Consider the following 19,426-nt stretch of genomic DNA (forward strand, 5'->3'; position numbering starts at 1 on the left):
TAGACCTTCACAGACCTGGACAGATAATTTGTGCGATTTCCAGATGTCTGATCTCCACAGATGTAATATTTGATGGCCAATCCTAAGAATATGCCATCAGAATTAGACATTAGATAGTTCCCATAGTACCATGAGTGACTGTGAGGTGCTCAAGTCTTTTAGACTGGAGTAAAGACCCAATCTTGAAGGTGAGAAGGTTCTTCTCTAGTACAGTGTGACATTTTCAGCCATTAAAATATGAAGGAACAGCCATCTTCCCTAAGTCTCTAGGGTCATGGAGAAGACCCTGTAAAAACTTGTAGGTGGTGAACTTCTACTCGGAACAGGATTAACCCTTTCACTGCCAAAGGTCTCTGGAAATTTTGCACCTCCAGTAGCCAGAGCAATTTTCAGTTTTGAAATGACAAATCAACCCTAAATTGCAACATTAAAAAAAGTATCCAACCTCGCCATACCTATATCTTTTCTTAAAGTAGACACCTGCAGCATTGTCAGAATGCCACTTGGTACTGTATACGAAAAGGCACCTTCGTGCAATTTTGATTTAAAGAGGACCTTTCACCACTTTTGGGCACATGCAGTGTTATATACTGCTGGAAAGCTGACAGTGCGCTGAATTCAGCGCACTGTCGGCTTTCCCGATCTGTGCCCGGTGTAAAGATCTTACGGTGCCAGTACCGTAGTGCTCTATGGTCAGAAGGGCGTTTCTGACAGTTAGCCAGGAACGTCCTTCTGCCTCGCGGCGCCAATCGCGCTGTGCTGTGGAGCCGGGAGGAACGCCCCCTCCCGCTCCTGATAATGCTCGTCTATGGACGAGCTGTGTGAGAAGAGGGAGGGGGCGTTCCTCCCGGCTCCACAGCACAGCGCGATAGGCGCCTCGAGGCAGAAGGACGTCTCTGGCTAATGGTCAGAAACGCCCTTCTGACCATAGAGCACTACGGTACCGGCACCGTAAGCTCTTTACACCGGGCAAAGATCGGGAAAGCCGACAGTGCGCTGAATTCAGCGCACTGTCAGCTTTCCAGCAGTATATAACACTGCGTGTGCCCAAAAGTGGTGAAAGGTCCTCTTTAAAGTGAATGTTTTATGAAAAAATGCAAATGTATATTAGTTGCTAAAAGCGGAAACCAAACAATAAATTATATGCACCCAAGCCTCCTAAAAATAAGAGTTCAACATGTGCAGAGTTCATTCATATCACTATGGCCTGAACCCGCATGCACGTGTCTTCAGAAAATCACCAGAACTGGAAGGAACAAAAATTTGCTTTGAAGCTGGAAATGTTAGAAAAAAAGTATCATCCTATAAAATGTAGGGATTACACCCCATGAAAAGTAAGTGAACCCCCAAACCCTATATATATTTTTTTGAAAGTGGACAACCTGAAGTTTACAAATGTCTTAATGGGTCATCGATAGCCACATCCACCTTCATGCAACTTTGTGACAAACACAATTTTTTTTTTTTTTTTTTTTTTTAAATGCACTAAAACACATATTTGCACCTAAAACTCATGTTCAATCTCACATTTACACTCACCGGCCACTTTATTAGGTACACCATGCTAGTAACGGGTTGGACCCCCTTTTGCCTTCAGAACTGCCTCAATTCTTTGTGGCATTGATTCAACAAGGTGCTGGAAGCATTCCTCAGAGATTTTGGTCCATATTGACATGATGGCATCACACACCATGACACCACCAGCCTGAACCGTTGATACAAGGCAGGATGGATCCATGCTTTCATGTTGTTGACGCCAAATTCTGACCCTACCATCCGAATGTCGCAGCAGAAATCGAGACTCATCAGACCAGGCAACGTTTTTCCAATCTTCAATTGTCCAATTTCGATGAGCTTGTGCAAATTGTAGCCTCAGTTTCCTGTTCTTAGCTGAAAGGAGTGGCACCCGGTGTGGTCTTCTGCTGCTGTAGCCCATCTGTAGCCTCAAAGTTCGACGTACTGTGTGGCGTTCAGAGATGCTCTTCTGGCTACCTTGGTTGTAACGGGTGGCTATTTGAGTCACTGTTGCCTTTCTATCAGCTCGAACCAGTCTGGCCATTCTCCTCTGGCATCAACAACGCATTTCCGCCCACAGAACTGCCGCTCACTGGATGTTTTTTCTTTTTCGGACCATTCTCTGTAAACCCTAGAGATGGTTGTGTGTGAAAATCCCAGTAGATCAGCAGTTTCTGAAATACTCAGACCAGCCCTTCTGGCACCAACAACCATGCCACGTTCAAAGGCACTCAAATCACCTTTCTTCCCCATACTGATGCTCGGTCTGAACTGCAGGAGATTGTCTTGACCATGTCTACATGCCTAAATGCACTGAGTTGCCGCCATGTGATTGGCTGATTAGAAATTAAGTGTTAACGAACAGTTGGACAGGTGTACCTAATAAAGTGGCCGGTGAGTGTATATACACAATACATTTCAAATAGCTTAAGGTGTATACAATGTGTATATATACTATATGTAATGAAACATCAACTACAACAAGAGCTCAGACTCCCAAAAACCCTAATACAGAAGATAGGCAGCATTTTGCTGTTATTCACGAATATGTTAAAAATCTATACTGCACCTAGCAAACTGTGACTGTGATACCAAAATCTAACTTTTTCCAGATTACACACCATACTGTATATAAAAACACAATTTAATAATTCATATATACAACCACCTTCATGCAACTTTGCGGCAAATAGATTGCAAGCAAAAATTGCACAAAAATTCAAAATTGGCACTAAGTGCAGATCAAGCAATCCCTTTCTGCAAACAAAATGTACTTTCCAAAAAACTGCAAGATGTGAGGAGTTCATACATACCACACATGTATATATTTACAGAGGCGGGTGGTAAAGAAACACCAAAATCGCAGAAATGCGCTGACCCATTTTGTGCATGCAAATTAAATAGGACTTTACATAAAAATATTATTTTCCATCCCCTATATAAATTTATATATTCATCTCTAGTGATAATTGTTCTTACTATTATTTTAGCTTTTAACGGACATGGCTAAAGGCGTATTTTACTCTAGAAAGCTTAGGTATAGACAGGACAGGGATTGGGTGAAATGTAAACTTTGTTCATAACTTTGTGTATATGTTGTGTAAGTGTTCGGTGCGACTTTTTTTTTGGCGCTCTGGACAATGGTAAACGTCTGGGTCACAGCGCCAATAAACTTGGTTATGTTTAGAGGGTATTACATAAGAATACCACACTAGTAAGGGTCAGGGGGAAATTACATTATACCTGTATGTGACAATCAGAGAGCAAATGTATAGTATACGCTCTGACTGGCAGGAGAAGGGTTAATAGGGACAGAAGAGTCCCTGCCCTTCTCCCCCCTGGTGTCACATACAGGTTAGCACAGATAATGATGATTATTCATTATCACTGTGCATGCTGCAAGCTAGGGGGCAATTTAAAGTCCTATATCTCTGGGCTGCATGAAGATATCTTGATGCTTTAAAAGTCATTTTAAAGCGGAGAGTCTCCTCTTTAAAAATGATACTAAGCACTTGATGATAGAACTTAAAGTTTTGGAGCGATTCACTGTTGAAATGCAGTCAGGAATTGAGATCTGCAGTTGGATCTCAATGCCAAATAGAGTTTTCAACGGTGAATTGCTCCAAAACTATAAATTCTATCATGAAATCCTTGATATCATTTTAAAGATGAGTGTCATCTTTAAAATGAATTTTAAAGCAACAAGATGTGTTCAGGCAGTCCAGAGATATCTGCATTAGTAGGGAGGACGTATTAGCTACGTCCTCCGCTACTGAAGTGCCACCCTGGGAGGATGTAGAGCTGACGTCCTTGGCAGGGAAAGGATTAAAGGGGTTGTCCACTTTCAGACCAATATTGGTTTGTATAATAAAAAGTTGTACAATTTTCCATTATACTTTCTGTATCAATTCATCACGGTTTTCTAAATCTCTGCTTGCTGTCATTCATTATTTTACTTCTAGAGGATAAAACTCTGACCATGGTCATGTGATTTACAGTCCATGGTCATGTGATGAGCACACAGGTGCACAGCTCGTTACCAGGCAGATGTCTGATCATCGTGCTGTGACTATAACGAGTGTGTGCTCATCACATGACCATGAACTGTAAATCACATGACCATGGTCAGACTTTGATCCACTAGAGGTAACATAATGAATGACAGCAAGCAGAGATCTGGAAAACCGTGAGGAAGTGATACAGAAAGTATATTGGAAAATTGTGCAACTTTTTATTATACAAACCATAACATTTGTCTCTCAATATTGGTCTGAACCCCTTTAAGTATATAAGCAGTCATCTGGGCAATTACATCTCCAGCACATATCTGGAATAGCGGGATTTAGCTTTGGAAGGAGCTTTGGAAGGAGTGTGGTACCACAACATTAAGGGTAGCTGCAGATGACCAGGTTTCACTTGTGTGTTATCCAGATTTACCGTCTTGAACTTCATGATGGGACTGGGAATCCTAGTTATCTTTAATAGTAGGAGTCCCTATGTCCCTGCAATCCCTACTGCCCCATACCAATTACAGTATAGGACAGTATGTCATTGGGCAGCAGAGACTCCTACTATTATAGATGACTATGATGCTAGGAGTTCTGCTCCCAGAATGAAGTTCAAGCTGGTAAATCTGGCTAACACACATGCAGCTAATCTAAGGGTAAGTTCACATGGGGGTTTTTGGTCAGGATTTTGAGGCCGTATCGTCTAAAAATCCTGACCACAATTTTTCCGGGAGCAGTTTGTTCTGGCTCCCGAAAAAAAGAAGCAACATGCTCATTCTTTCAGGCGGATTCACCTCGCGACAACTGCCTGAAGACACTCCCTCCCGACTAGGCCCATTCATTTGGGCCTAATCTGGAGAGATGTGCGCGACTGGATGCCGGTGAAGTGCACTGGCATCCAGTCGCAGCCTCCCATATTTTGGTCCGGAACATGAGGCGGCCTCCCCCTCAGGTTCCAGACCAAAAGACCCTGTGTAAACTTACCGTAAGAGGTTTTTTTTTTTTTAGTTTTTTTTTTCTGGGTTTGGGAGCTTATGTTTTGGCCTGAGTGCAAATATTGACCAAACTGTTGGGGTAAGCTCCTTGCCTATCCAAACTTTCCACTTGGCCATGTCCACATGTTTAGAAATAATGGATGTAATATAAGCTAGTAAGATGGCATATATATATAATATGATCACAGGGTAGTGGTTCTGTCAGTGTATAGAGTTGTTCAAAGGCCGTAGATTGAGACCAGGGAAATGTAGAGGAGTAAAAATGCATTACCTGTTGGTAGCTGTAGATTGTTGTATTGGGCAGAAAATATTCTAATAAAATGGAATAATGTGGTGTGTGAAAGGGTCTGCTGGATCACCCTGGTGGAAGAGGGCACAGTATCACTATGCTCATATGTGGGGTAAATAGAAAGGGGGTTAGCAGTGAGGGCAAAGTAGCTAATTTGTATTGAACCCTAAAAGCCAGCCATATTCCTCTGAAGAGGGCCATAGGACCCAACAGACTCTGGGTTCTAATCTCCATTAGGGGCCCTAAATCAATGGTGTTGGGGCGCCAACCACAGCTTCTCTACCTTGGACTACTGGTTGGAATAGTAGGTAGGTAGTATGGTAATATATTAAAATATCTGGAGTAGCTAAGACCCTACTCAACCAGTATGACCAGGACTGTTGTGCCAGGCAAAGTTGAATAACTCAACGTGCACATGACGTGGAATGGATAAGGGTATATGTCTTGGCAAAGCCCTCGAACAGACAGATGAGTTTTGGCGCAACTGTCATTTTAACCATAGACCTTTGTCCCTAGCAGGAGAGGTGAAGGAGCTTCCATTTATTTTTAAGAAGCCCTGTCTTGCAGAAGTGGGAGATAGTTCGCAGTGTACAGTAGGTAGGAATGAAGTGGCCTTCTAGGTATAAGAAAATGTGGATTTAGGGGGTTGCCATCGTAGTCGTGGGAATGTTAAGCAGTAAAGCTTTGGTTTTAGAGGACTTATAAGTAGGGTTGAGCCGATCTTGAAATTTCAGGATCGTTTTTAAAATCCGATTTCCAATCATTTTCCATTCGAACCCGATCCCAATGCAAGTTAATGGGATTTTTTGTTAATAATCGAAGATCGGATTTTAAAAACAATCCTATTCACTGCATAGCATGGAGTTAAAAAATTGTTTCAGATGTAGCAGGGTTGAGTATACAGTAAAACAGGGACAAAGCAGAAGAGTGGCAGGCTGCGGTAAATCAATAGGAATGAATGGACGCGGCCGCTTCCATTCATTCCTATGGGTACGTGCTCACTCATCTGATACGATAGCTTTTTCCACAATGATTGGCCAGTAGCCAAGTATTGTGGGAAATAACTTCCGACCTCGATCCCGCTGGAAAAGATCAGAAAAAGATCGGAATTCCGATCGCGTTTGTGAAATTTACTCGATCGCTGATCGGAATATGAACATTTCCGATCCCGATCACTCAACCCTACTTATGACTGTATCTGTGGGAGGGCAGGAGTAAAAGTACCTCAATGGGCAGGACACATTTGTCCTATGGTGTAGTGAATGTCCTCTCAACTATTTCCTTATCTACTAAAACTAGAGAGATTGCTTATCTATTCCTTTTCTATTCCTGTTCCTTTTGGAATAGAAATACTAATTTGGCAATTAAATCCGCATTATGATAGTAGGCTTATTAACTGAGTCATGCATGATGTTAAGGAGGCTGCCCTCTAGAGGGCGGCATACAGAGTGCACTGTTCTCCTAAATACATCCTGGAGAATAGATTTGCATATTTCTTATCTGCATTAGGGGATTAAGAGACATTGGAGCAAATTTATGAAAACTGTTGTATCCTAGGACAGAGGAGCCTCCCACACCTGTGCAATAGAGATGGCGCGCCGGCTACAGCACAATGCCAGGACTCCGTTTCTATTGCACATGCGCCAGCAGATGTCAAAAAGGAGGAGCCGTTCCCACAGAAGGAAGTCATCTCCTGTGGCCAGAAGGTCTGAACAGGAAGAAAGGTAAGATAGGGTTGAGCGGTGGGCTGAGTTAGTTGGAAAAGGCTAGTAGTGGGAGAGATAGAGAAGGGAGGTAGTGTGCCAACAATGCACCATGGTAGTTGTAGGATAAAAGCACATCAAGCTACACCACGTGAACAAATACAGAGGATTCCAGGATCTCCCAGAGAAACTCTGAAAGGACTCAAAACACTGCTCAAGGTATTTGGATGCGCTTATTAACCTATTAATATCACTAACAGATTTTTTTTTTTTGCACCTGAAAAACTCGGTTAGGCCGGGGCCCCACGGGACGTAAACGCTGCGATTTGCTGCGGGAAAAATAGCGGCGTTTTACAGTGCAAGCAAAGTGGATGGGATTCATGTGAATCCCATGCCCAATTTGCGGAAAAAAAACGCAGTGCGGACACGCTGCGATTTGCAAATCTGTGAACTTTCTCTTCAAAGCGCTGCGGAAAGAACTGCAACGCGATCACGCAGCAGATCTTTCTGCAGCGCTTTAGCGCTGTGATTATGGCCAGTGGGGCATTAGCCTTAACTTATTGAGCTGTGACCCACTGACTCTGGAGGTTGTCCCAAGGTCACTACCCTCCTTCCTCTCTCTGCATTCCCCTTCCATCTATACTGGTTTGTCCATGACGACCTAAAACCTTATCTGGTTGTGTTGATGAGGGACAATTTCCCCTCTGACCCACCCCCACCACCTTTTTTGGATACACATAAACTACTGAGGTGGATTGATAAGAAACATAAACAAAACCTTCACTCAAAGAGAAATATAGGTATATGTATGTCGATTATGTATATATGACTAACCGGATCAGGTAATAATACATACACCAAGCTACATATCTTCTGTCATCACACCCCTACTCTATTCTATACACCACTCTCAATCTTCAGTTGTAAAACTACATGTCAGCATCTTAGAAGTTTTATTTCTGTAACATTGAGTCAACTGCAATATTGGAAGTATAAATCCTCCTCCTCTATTGATCCTGGTAATCTTGAGATTGATCACATGATACAGTATTTTCTCTACTAGCTCTGCATTATCCATATGGGCTCTTCTAGCTGCTTTAACCACTCACTGTGATAGACCTCACAGAAATTTTTTTTATAATGCACTAGCCTCTGCCTGCAACTTTGTCTGCGTGTTGTTTTTTGTTCCCAAAAAAGTCTATCTATCCAACTTACATGATAGCTGTGAGAGTGCCCACTGTATGAGGGACTGACATTCGGTGGTAAAGGGGTCATAATCACAGACATCTCAAGGGGCATGTGCAGAAAATACAACTGAGTCTCCTTTGTATTCCAATCTCTGTATATTTGTATAGTACTGCATTTTATTGGTATATTACTTACGAGGGCACTATATATGTACAGAGATCTCTCCCACGATACACAAATTGACGTTTATAACACCTTTAATGGATATCTGCGGCATCCCCACCCAAGACAGGTTATGGGGCGTTCACACTTGCGCCTGTGCCCACCCATGGGGTTTCTATCCTAAGCACCAGAAAAACTGCATAGGGGACGGCTTGCCAGTGGTCATTCATTTGAATGGTTTTTAAAGCAAGCCGCCGGTGTCCATTTGCAGCCTCTCCACAGTGAAACCGTTTTTTTTTTGCACAAACACAAAGTCCAATGTCCGACTTTGTGTCCGTGCAAAAAAACTGTTTCACCACAGAAAGGCTGCATACGTACACCAGCAGTTTGCTTTACAAAACCCATTTAAATGAATGACCACTGGCAAGTTGTCCCCTATGCAGTTTTTCCAGTGCTTAGGATAGAAACCCCATGGGTGGACACAGGCGCAAGTGTGATCTCCCCTTTGGTGACCCTTGTTTAGTGATGTATACTTGGTGTTATGATCATATTACTAACCAATACATTGTTGTACTATTTGTTACAGTATTATGCAGTGTGTTTCTTGTCATCTTCTCTTCGCTGGTACAAAGTGGGGTAATGTAGTCAGACCAAAGAAACAATCACATGCTGTCTTATACTGGAAGAGAAGCTCATAGCTATACTCATGCCTCCAACTCCAGTGTCGCAGTAGCTGCTTCCTAGGATGCAAAGTCCACTTTTTATACATATTGCAATCACCTCATTGTAACCCAAGCATCATGCCACTTATCACCATTTATTGTAACCGATGTTGCATGCACAATTTATTTTTCCTCTTTTTCTATTCCTCTTGGCCATGCAATTCCCTGGGCCTGTGGAGGACTACACATGGACATCATCAGGAGTGGATTGGGACCTGAACGGGCCGTTTTATAGGCAGGCTCAGTGCAAGTAGGTGGAGTCAATACAAGTAGGCAGGGCCAGCACAAGTAGCTCCTCCATGTAAAGCAGTCCTAGGTGAAGAAATTTTGCACAGGACTTCTTTACATAGACGGAGAGGCAGCAGTCTTATGTAAGTTACCATGTCAGACTGAAAATGTAACTTACACAGTAGAAATGTGCGAGTACTGTTCGGATTAGCCGATCCGAACAGCACGCTCCATAGAAATGAATGGATGCACCTGGTACTTCCGCTTTGACGGTGGCCGGTCGCTTAACCCCCCGCGTGCCGGCTACGTCCACTCATTTCTATGCGAGCGTGCTGTTCGGATCGGCTGATCCGAACAGTACTCGCTCATCTCTATTACACAGGACTGTTGCCTTTACATATAAAGCAGGCAGCTCTGTGTATGTAAGTAAAGTTACAGGCAGTGGGGTCAGGGTGGCCATTAAGCTGTAGGTGGTGCAGCATTAGACCCCTTCAAACTCACAGTCCAATGTTGAAGCTCTCAGGATTTGGATAAACTCCAGAGGGGCCCTGAGCAGGTGTAACATAAAGAAAAGAAAAACACATTCCCTGGCACTCTGATGTTCGCTGCTGCAGCCTGTTGAAACTCTGTGCTTTAATTCCTGGAACCCACGTACCCCAGGTGACCGCTAGGGCTACCAACTAGTCTCTGAAAAGGGACGAGTGACATATATGAGTGATGTCACTAATCCATCTCCAGCGACTGTCTGTTTGGCTTCAGCGGTCATGTGGGGTGCAAGGAGAATGTGACCAAATGGGCTGCAGTGTAAGGCACTGGTATACTAGGAACAGGTGAGTATGGTCCCCCCTCCCCTTCCTTAATGTTACTCCTCTTTAAGAACAATGTCCCATAGTGGCCCCTCCACACACTGATGCCCTATAGTAGCCCCTCCACACACTATGATGCCCTACAGGGCCTCCACACAGTATAATGTCACACAGTGGCCCTTCCACACAGTTTTTTCGGATTTCTTTATGAATGTTCCAATAATTTCCACCAATGAGCCATTATGCTGCCTTGGGTCTCTTCAGATGTGAATGTAGGAAAGGTCAGGTTCACACTACTAGGACTAGCCAGACCCTACTACCACACTGCTCCACGTCGCGATGATGTAATGTACAGGGAGCCCCCGGGCCAGGAGCAGGGACAAGTAAGATTATAGGATCTGTTACTGCACCTGCACACACTAATTAAGAAATGCAAAAAGAGAACAAGTAAACCAGGGGGCAGTCACCCAGGGCCTCTGTTTTTTTGAAAAACTATCCTTTATTGTGACATCCATAAAAACATGAAGCCGGGAGAGAGATGTCACAATAAAGGATTTTTTTTTTCAGAAAAACAAACCCCCTGGGTGAGCGCTCCCTGGTTTATAAGGCGGCTATAGGGCCTATAACGGGTCAAACGGTAGGGATTTATGGACTTGATGGACTAATGTCTTTATCCAACCTCATCAACTATGTGACTATGTAAACCAGCGCAGAAGTATGTTTTTTTTCGGTTTCCTTGTGTGTCCCCCCCCCCCCCTTTTTCACCTCCCCCCGCGCACCCTGAAACCATACAGACATATAGTTGCATGCAGGAATAGTAGAGTTTGTGGGATCATCACATAAACACTGGATAAAAGTACACAAGAAGGTCAGCTATGGAAGTTTATGAGCACGTCCGGGTACATTTTGGAAGATTTCCCCAGTGTATATTAAAAACCTCATGTGTGAATTGAGCCTAACAGATGTGCTCTGTATGAGGAGGAATGAGGAATTTATATTAAATGTGCATTTACAGCTCTTTCCACTGGGTGGCGCTAAATTGCTTTTTATTCTAATCCCATTCATCTCACGCGGTGTCAGGCAGGGTTGTACGTTTGTAGTTCCAGCACAGTCCAGAGGGTGTCAGTGTTCCCGCTGTCAGCCGCGTTCTTGAAGGCTGGATGTCTGTCTGTGGTCATGTGACGTGAGGCTGGGCCTGGCATGGCGGCCGTAGCGAGGGCTATGCGCTGAGCTCCGGTGATTCAAACCTCTGGGCTTCATACGGTATATCCGGCCGGCTCCATGGCGGAGAGAAGCTTCGAGCTGTCAGCCCTCCCGAAGGAGGTGAGGGAGCAGCTGGCTGAGCTGGAGCTCGAGCTGTCAGAAGGTGAGTGCTGGCGGCCGCCGACTCCTGTGCACTGCTCCTGGCTCTTGTGGGGAGAGTATGAGGACATGGGAGAAACCATTGGCAGCGGATGATAGGTAGAGCCGGTCCTGAGCTAGCCGTGATCCCTGGAAGGGTATGAATGAAGAGGGGGCGGGGAGGGATCCATTGTGGCTGGCTGATCTGCTTGGGATCTGCTGTGGATTACTGACATGGATTCAGTCCCTAGTACTGTGGAGCTGTCATCAGGGTGAAGCTGCAATGATTTCATGTAGAAGCCATCACTGATCCTGTATAATCTGGGTGTTGATAATCCCGCAGACCCCATAATCCAGCCAATCAGATTGGACCCCCAGATCATCTAATACAAATCCTTAAATTCCAATTTGTCATTAATTCCCGTGTGTTGTAATTTGGTTATATGTGAGGTCAATGTGTGCGGTATGTATAGATATTATTGTATAGGGGACCGTATTATTGCTTGTTCAGCCTGTGACCGGCCATGTAGCAGGTGGCGGCACCGTCACCCCCAGGAAACCTCCGCCAGTCACCTGCTTGGTGGCATGTGCAAGCCCATTGTGTATGTCATAAAGAATCTTTGGGCTATGCGGTGCTATGTAGTCGGCAGCCCTTTATTATGTCTCTGGTTCCTATATGTTGTGCTATTGTCTCCTGCTTCATCCACTCTGAGCCCAGGAATGTGTTGGCATCTTATCAATAAGTGTTAATTAATAGCGGGTGCTGAGGATCCCATCTGGTGGCCAAACAAAGGGATCCCCTATGTTATTGCTCTGCAGAGTCAATGCAGTATGCCAGGCAATATGTGCTGCAGTCGCCTTATGTTGTGTAAGGCTGGGTGGTATAGATTCTATGGCTGGCACTGTTTGCCATACACGTTCAATGCTAAGAGGCTGAGGGAACTTTCTTAGAGACATTGGCACGTGTTGAGTCAGCTATTGTAGCCCCCTGGTACTGGGCTACCTCTGCCTTGACCTCCATATGTCCTTATAGGCGACCCCATATGTCTTGCAGTAGATATGTGCCTGTGCAGGAATAGCCTGTCGGGCCCTTTAAGGGTTCTCCACCAAGCCAGAGGTGTTTGTCAGGACAATCCCCAGGAGTCTTGATAGCTCTGGGTAATTGTAGTAATATTTACTTGTGTATATGTCACAATGGGATTTCTATTTACATGTGGTGTTTGTCTATTGTGCATTGTGTTAGTATATTGTGACCTCAACATTGGCTCTCTGTGGTGGGCGATCTGGAGCACCTCTTGTCTTTAATATTCTCAGAGTCATGATTTGAGGGTATCCCCTCCTAGAGCCCCTCCTGATGTACTCAGTGTATCGCCTGTACTATACTAAAGTTCTGGGAGGCTCCTGAAAATAATGGCGAGTACTGGACTCCTCATAATCTGTTATGTGCCAGTCACATCCATTTTGTACCCACATCACAAGGAGGTGACACCTTTAGGAGGCATGTCAATGCTCAGAAGGGGATTGGGGATGTGGCCTTGCCTGAAAATGTTTGCTCCATGTGCCATTCTTCACACCCTTCCTCAGCTTGGCCATGTGAACGTGTGTTGTCAATATGGAGAGCGGAGTTAACCTTGTCCAGAGTTGTCTTAGGGTTCATCTTCCCTGAGATCCCTCCCCTGTAATCAACTTGGAACTGCCGAATCTGTCTTCCTGGTTGGAGCCATTGGGGACGGTCACACAAATTAGGTGGTTGGCTGGTCCTGCTGCAATTTTTGGATTCTGATGGCAGTAATCTAGTTTGCATGGTTAGCTGAAGAGTTTCAGTCCGTAGGAAAGCTCATGGCTACTTTAGTATTTAAAGGGATATTCCCACAAACCAGATCAGATGTCGTCTAACTGCTCAGTCCACCACTGGTCACGAAAAAGGGAGACTTTTGTCTGCTGTTCTGAATGGAGCAGTGATCAGACAGCTCGTGCATCTGTCCATCCAGCGCGCCTATGGAACTAATGACTTAGGATGACTTGTTTCGTAGGAGCACCCCTTTACACAGACCAGTTATTGGACAGAGATTAGGTACAAATGTTGCAGAGAAGCATCCGCTCCCATTCATTGCTGCCGGGTCAGCCTGTGTAAAGGATCCTTGACACATACAGCTCCCATACACTAATGTACAGGCTCAGCTGAGCTCCTTGTGTCTATAGATATTCTCTCCTAGTAGCAATGCTCCTATAGGAGAATACGTCTGTATACCAAAGTCCAGGGGCAGAGGGTACAGTCACATCGGGGCCTAGGAGCCTTCGGGGGCCCATAAGCACTGGCTATTGAGATTGCAGCTTCCATCTGGTCCATAAGCCAAGGAGACCCACAGATTCCCCTAACCACACTAAGGCGGATTAAACTGCTTATCACCCGTAACCATCACTATCAAGAATTCACTGAGGGGATGAGGTAGGGGGGCCCCGGACAAAAGATTGCACCGGGCCCACAAGAATTTAGTTACGGCACTGACAAAGTCCAATGGAGCATGCAATAACTTTTTTTTTTTTTTTTTTCCCTTGGTCCAGCAAAAAAAATGCTATAGTTCCGTATAAATTGGATGCATGCAAGGTCCAGTATAGGCACCATACATCTCTAGGGCAGCCAATCTACGGCTTGTACAAAACATCTGTTAGGCCACATGTGCACAGCCATAAAGCAGGATAAGGATTCAGGATTCGGATAACCAGGGAGATAAAACATTGAATTTTAGGCTGTCCCTAGTATACACACAAGTGACTCGGCTATGTGCTGTCCATGGTACATGTAAAAATAGAGCATGCGTTTTTTTCCCCCCTCAGATCAGACTAATGGTTCCATTGTCACGCATCTACTTCACCAATTGAGGTTAATGGATCCCTTAATACACACAACAGTCTTTACTCAGTCATGTGAATAGAGCGTAATGTGTTGTTTTTCCAGACACCCCACATTGTGAATGCATAGTAGCAGATCAGCGTATAGTGATCATCGGATTTACCCCGTACAATCGCAGCATGGCTTTGTGTTGGGAAAATGATCCATTTCCATGTAGAACAGTGTAGGTTAGTTGCAGGTTTTGTGTTCGCTCCCTTGAAGGTTACGTTATCACTTGGACTATTGCCTGTCTCCAGGTAATCCTGTGATCTGCTCTGTTGGGTGATGCCAGGAACACATTCTTAATGCTGTAGACTTCGTGTCTTGCATGCTGATGGTTGTAGGTTCATGTATAGGCCATGCTCATACTTCTTAATGCTCCAGTTACTGTATGATGCACTAACCATTTGTAAAGTGGACATGCTTTCATGTGTTAAGGGGAAAAAAAGAAGAAATTTTCTCAGAGTTACATCCTGTGAGAATTCTCATCATGAAATCCGAATCTTATGTTTGCTCCCTCTTGGTTGTCTGTCAATAATTGGTTGTCAGGATAAGATCTCATACACAAGCTCATAGTAAAAGTCAGTGGGTGCCCTAATACATCTCTGTACAACTGAAAGGTAGCACAGGGCCATAGCAGGCCACCCATAGACCTCTCTGGGACCCTAAGTGCATATGGAGTTATTTCCCTTTTGTATTCTATAAGAGTTATCGGATGTTATGGCGGTATTCTGCCAGAAGAATCATTCCTATTTACATCTGGAAAACAGATTTGCATATTTTTCCCATAATCCCCCCCCCAGTGGAGCGAAAAAAGGCTTTTGTAAGACTCCATACACCTGAGAAGGTGATCTCTCCTTAAGGAGTGATATTATCCCCAGATAGCTCCAACATATGGTGGTACATCTAGTCCAGTGGTTCTTAACCAGGGTTCGATCGAACCGTAGGCCATATGCATGGTTCATTTTGTGTACCAGTAAAAAAAAACGTATACCTATGTCTTGTATTTGGAAAAAAAAAATCATATTTGATTTATCACTAAAGAAGGGTTCGGTGAATGTGCATATGAAACTGGTGGGTTCGGTACCTCAAACAAGGTTAAAGAGGACCTTTTACCATTTTGCCCACAGGCAGTTCTATATACTGCTGGAAAGCTGCAAATACCCTCATTTCTTGCTACTGCCATTTAGTGCCAGTTTCTGACTGGGAATTCAAAATGCGCAAGGCTCCCGGAAAGGGACGTGGGCGAGGTCGGGGGAATGGTTCTGGGGAGTAAGGTAGCAGTGAAGCCACAGGGCGTCCCGTGCCTACTCCTGTGGGGCAGCAAGCATTGCGCCGCTCCACAGTGCAAGGGTTGCTTGCCACATTAAAGAGGACCTTTCACCATATCCGGGCACAGGCAGTTCTATATACTGCCAGAAAGCTGACAGTGCGCTGAGTTCATTACACTGTCGGCTTTCCCGATCTGGGCCCAGTGTGAAGAGCTTACGGTCCGGTACCGTAGCTCTTCTATGGTCAGAAGGGCGTTTCTGACACTCAGTCAGAGACGTCCTTCTTCACAGCACAGCCAATCGCGCTGTGCTGTGAGAGCCGGGAGGAACGCCCCCCTCCCTCCCTGATAATGCTCGTCTATGGACGAGTACTGCGAGCAGATGGAGGGGGCGTTCCTCCTGGCTCTCACAGCACAGTGCGATTGGCTGTTCTGTGAAGAAGGACGTCTCTGACTGAGTGTCAAAAACATCCTTCTGACCATAGAAGAGCTACGGTACCGGACCGTAAGCTCTTCACACCGGGCCCACATCGGGAAAGCCGACCGTGTGCTGAACTCAGCGCACTGTCAGCTTTCCGGCAGTATATAGAACTGCCTGTGGGCAAAATGGTGAAAGGTCCTCTTTAAGAACCACTGGTCTAGTCCATCCGTATTAGGGAATTGTATGTGTGACCTTACAGTCTCTTGCCTATGGACTTCATGTCTATGAACAAACCAAGATCATCAGGGATGACAATGACCTGCGCCATCGGTTGATCTTTTATACCATCTGGATTGGCTACAATGAGTTGTCCGCTCCTTGATGTTAGATTCAGAGTACAGTAGTAATATTATCCATATCAGTCCCACAGCTTTAGTGTATACATCTTATATCTATGCCAGGGCCTTACTACACTGCATGGTAGAGTATAGGAAACCAGAAGCTACCACAATTTTTTTTTTTTTTAAATTCACAATTGAGTAAATGTCAATTTTCGTGGTTCAGTTGCACTTTTCAATGGGGTTTTCTTTCTTGTGATTGTAGCGGCTGCAGACATGCGTGTGTGAAGCCGTCTCCTTACATTATGCATGCTGACAGCGTCATTTACAGAGGCCTATTTAATGACTCTGGTCCCTGGGGTGTGCATTAAATAGCTATGAGCCGCACGCCACAGCTGAGTATGGTGCGATGTAGGAGAATGAAACCACCTGATATCATGGCTTTTTCATTGACACCCTGGTTGCCTGGGCGGCCTCTCATGAATATACGGCGCTGGTGTAATTCCGGGTTCACAGTCATTGCTTCCTCTGAGCTGTGAATCAGTTGTCTAATCTCTGGGCGTTCCTGTCCCCGGAATGATGAAATCTTTCCATGCCTCTGAAATAATAACACCTGGGGCACAAGCTTTCATTCCTGCCCTGAAAATATTTATGAGAAAATAACAAAATGACTTGTGGTGATGGATGTGAAGAGGGAACACAAACACCATTATGTGTGTTCTTTTATTGTCCGGTAGAAATCCCGAAAAATATGGAAAACTCTAAAATAAATCCGAGAGTGAAATTATACCGATGCTATATGCTGAAACATGTAAAAGCATTAGGTGTTTTTAGTTTTTGTTTTTAAATAGAAAGCGTAATTGTTAAAATTAACATTTCCCCCCCCCCCCCATTTTTGTAGCTTTACACCTGTGGCCACGTTATAGAGAGCAGGAAGGGTATATTGAGGGCTAGTTCACACATGAATAGGGGGTGGTGAATTTGGTCCTGAAAAAAACACTGTAGGAATTAGCGGTTTTTGGAAAAGTTTTTCCCTCCAGCACAGTTAATGGACCTTGATAAAACGCCTGGCGCTTTTTTGAGGCAGTTTCCGCCTCCCATTCACTTGTGTTGATTTCCTGAGGTGAAATCCACCTCAAGAAAGGTCATGTCTCTTCTTTTTTTTGCTAGCAGCAAAACGAACACTAGTGGTCTACATAGACCAGTATTGTATGGAGGCGGATTCTGCGTCCAAATTCCACCCCACTGGCCCTGTGTGAACGAGCCCTTATACTTTTCATTTGCAGGGCATCGGCCTAAAACAATGATGAAACAGGAGGTGTGTCTTAGGCCCGGTTCACATCTACGCATGGGTTTCTGTTCAGGGGTCCGTTTGGGGACTCCCCAAGTGGAAACCTAATCCACATAAAAAAGCGGCTACTTAAGAAAACCCGCGGACCCCATAGACTATAATGGGGTCCGTGGTATTTCCACACGAAAAATGCGGAAAGGGGAACGGAATGGCCTGAACGTAGATGTGAACCGGACCTTAGACTACCTCAGATTTCCTGTGGGCCCTGTAGCTAGTTTGTAGTCACAGATCACAGCTACGCCCTAGTGGAACTGAGCTAAAAAGAGGAAAAATCACAATATCTGAAGAAAATACCTAGCAGTCGATCATCTCCTAAAGATACTGACTAGGAGGGGTCACCTTAGTATGGGATAGGGAATAAGCATCAGATCACTGAGGTCAGGCCTCTGAGACCCCCAGCATTCAAAAGAATAAAGGCCCCAAAAAATCCCCCTCCATTCTCCTAGTGCATTTGCCCAACTGGCACTTCATTCACTTCTATGGAACTTCGTTGACCGCAGTCTCCAGAAGCTCCAGAGAAGTGAATGGGTCGCTGGTTGGGTAAACATACTGGCACTTCGTGGACCAAGTTTTACTGCTCGCTAGGGTCCCAGAGTTGAACCCCCCCCCCCAGCAATGTGTAGCCTACCCCCTATCTTGTGTATAGGGGGTAGATGACTGTAATGATACAACCCCATTAAAGCAATCCTTGCACTTCAGAATTACTGACCTGTAGGCATTCCTTGTGCCACCCTATAGTACTGTATTCTCCACTAGAAGCAATGTTTTCGGAATAAAATGCCTGCCGTCTTGGGTGAACAACTTGGATTTGTTAAACAGCCATGTGTACGAGCCCTTGGACCTCATGTACAATACATGTCTGCAGTCAAGGACTGATGTCGTAGTTTATGCCCCTCCATATGACTGCATTCACATCTGCGCAGCTATTTCTGTCCTGTTATAGGATCAGAAAAAAATTAAAATAACGGCAATTCAGGATCCATCATATGAAGCCCACCATTGGACCCCATTGACTATGGATGAAGCAGCACAGCTCTCTGTGTGATACCGCAGCTGGTCATCGCGTGTAATTGACCACTCATTTTAGATTGCAAGGTTTGCCCAGAAGTATTGTCTAGAAATCCCATTCACCCCCACCTGCGGCCCCGTCAGCGCACACCACTACACTCAGCTCTTGGAGGTACGGCTCGCTTCAATCGTGCCGTCCAAAAGTCAGGAGGGGAGACAGGGTGTCAGCTGATCTGACAGGCAGATAATGCTGTATCCTCCCCAGGCAAAGGCAAGTCCTAACCAGCACCTCTCCCCAGTTTATTAGGAGACCTGCACAAGCTTTTATCTTCCCTAATCTTGTTATTAGAACTAATAAAGGAGTCTTTGTGTAGGATTGTCATAGGATATTATTCAGACTTGAGGCCGTTTTTTAAGCAAATATGCAAAACCGATACATTTCATTTTTAATTTTTTTTAATTTCTTTTATGTGGTTACAATTACCATTACTATCGAATCTAGGTAGATTTTTCATGTAAATGTCATAGCAGGGATTCTATCATTAAAATTGTATTTTTTTTGTCCCTAACACGTAGCAATAGCCTTAAGATAGGCTATTCTTTTCCCACCTTTAGATGTCTTCTCCGGGCTGCCGTTCGGTGGAAATTCAGGTATGCAAATGAGTCCTTTCTCAGCAGTGGTGGTGGGG

At 44.7% G+C, this 19,426-nt stretch overlaps 1 protein-coding gene across 2 annotated transcripts in view; it reads left to right on the forward strand.

Moving 5' to 3' along the window:
- Positions 1-11,324: 11,324 nt before the first annotated feature.
- DIP2B (disco interacting protein 2 homolog B) overlaps positions 11,325-19,426 on the forward strand; it is a 147,694-nt gene continuing 139,592 nt past the window's right edge. For both annotated transcript variants that reach the window (XM_075265875.1, XM_075265877.1), the window contains exon 1: positions 11,325-11,481. In XM_075265875.1, the coding sequence (XP_075121976.1) occupies positions 11,397-11,481 (85 nt within the window). In that variant the 5' untranslated portion in view covers positions 11,325-11,396. The remainder of the gene's footprint in view (positions 11,482-19,426) is intronic.

Source organism: Leptodactylus fuscus, chromosome 2 (genome assembly GCF_031893055.1).
Source record: "Leptodactylus fuscus isolate aLepFus1 chromosome 2, aLepFus1.hap2, whole genome shotgun sequence".
Taxonomy (NCBI): domain Eukaryota; kingdom Metazoa; phylum Chordata; class Amphibia; order Anura; family Leptodactylidae; genus Leptodactylus; species Leptodactylus fuscus.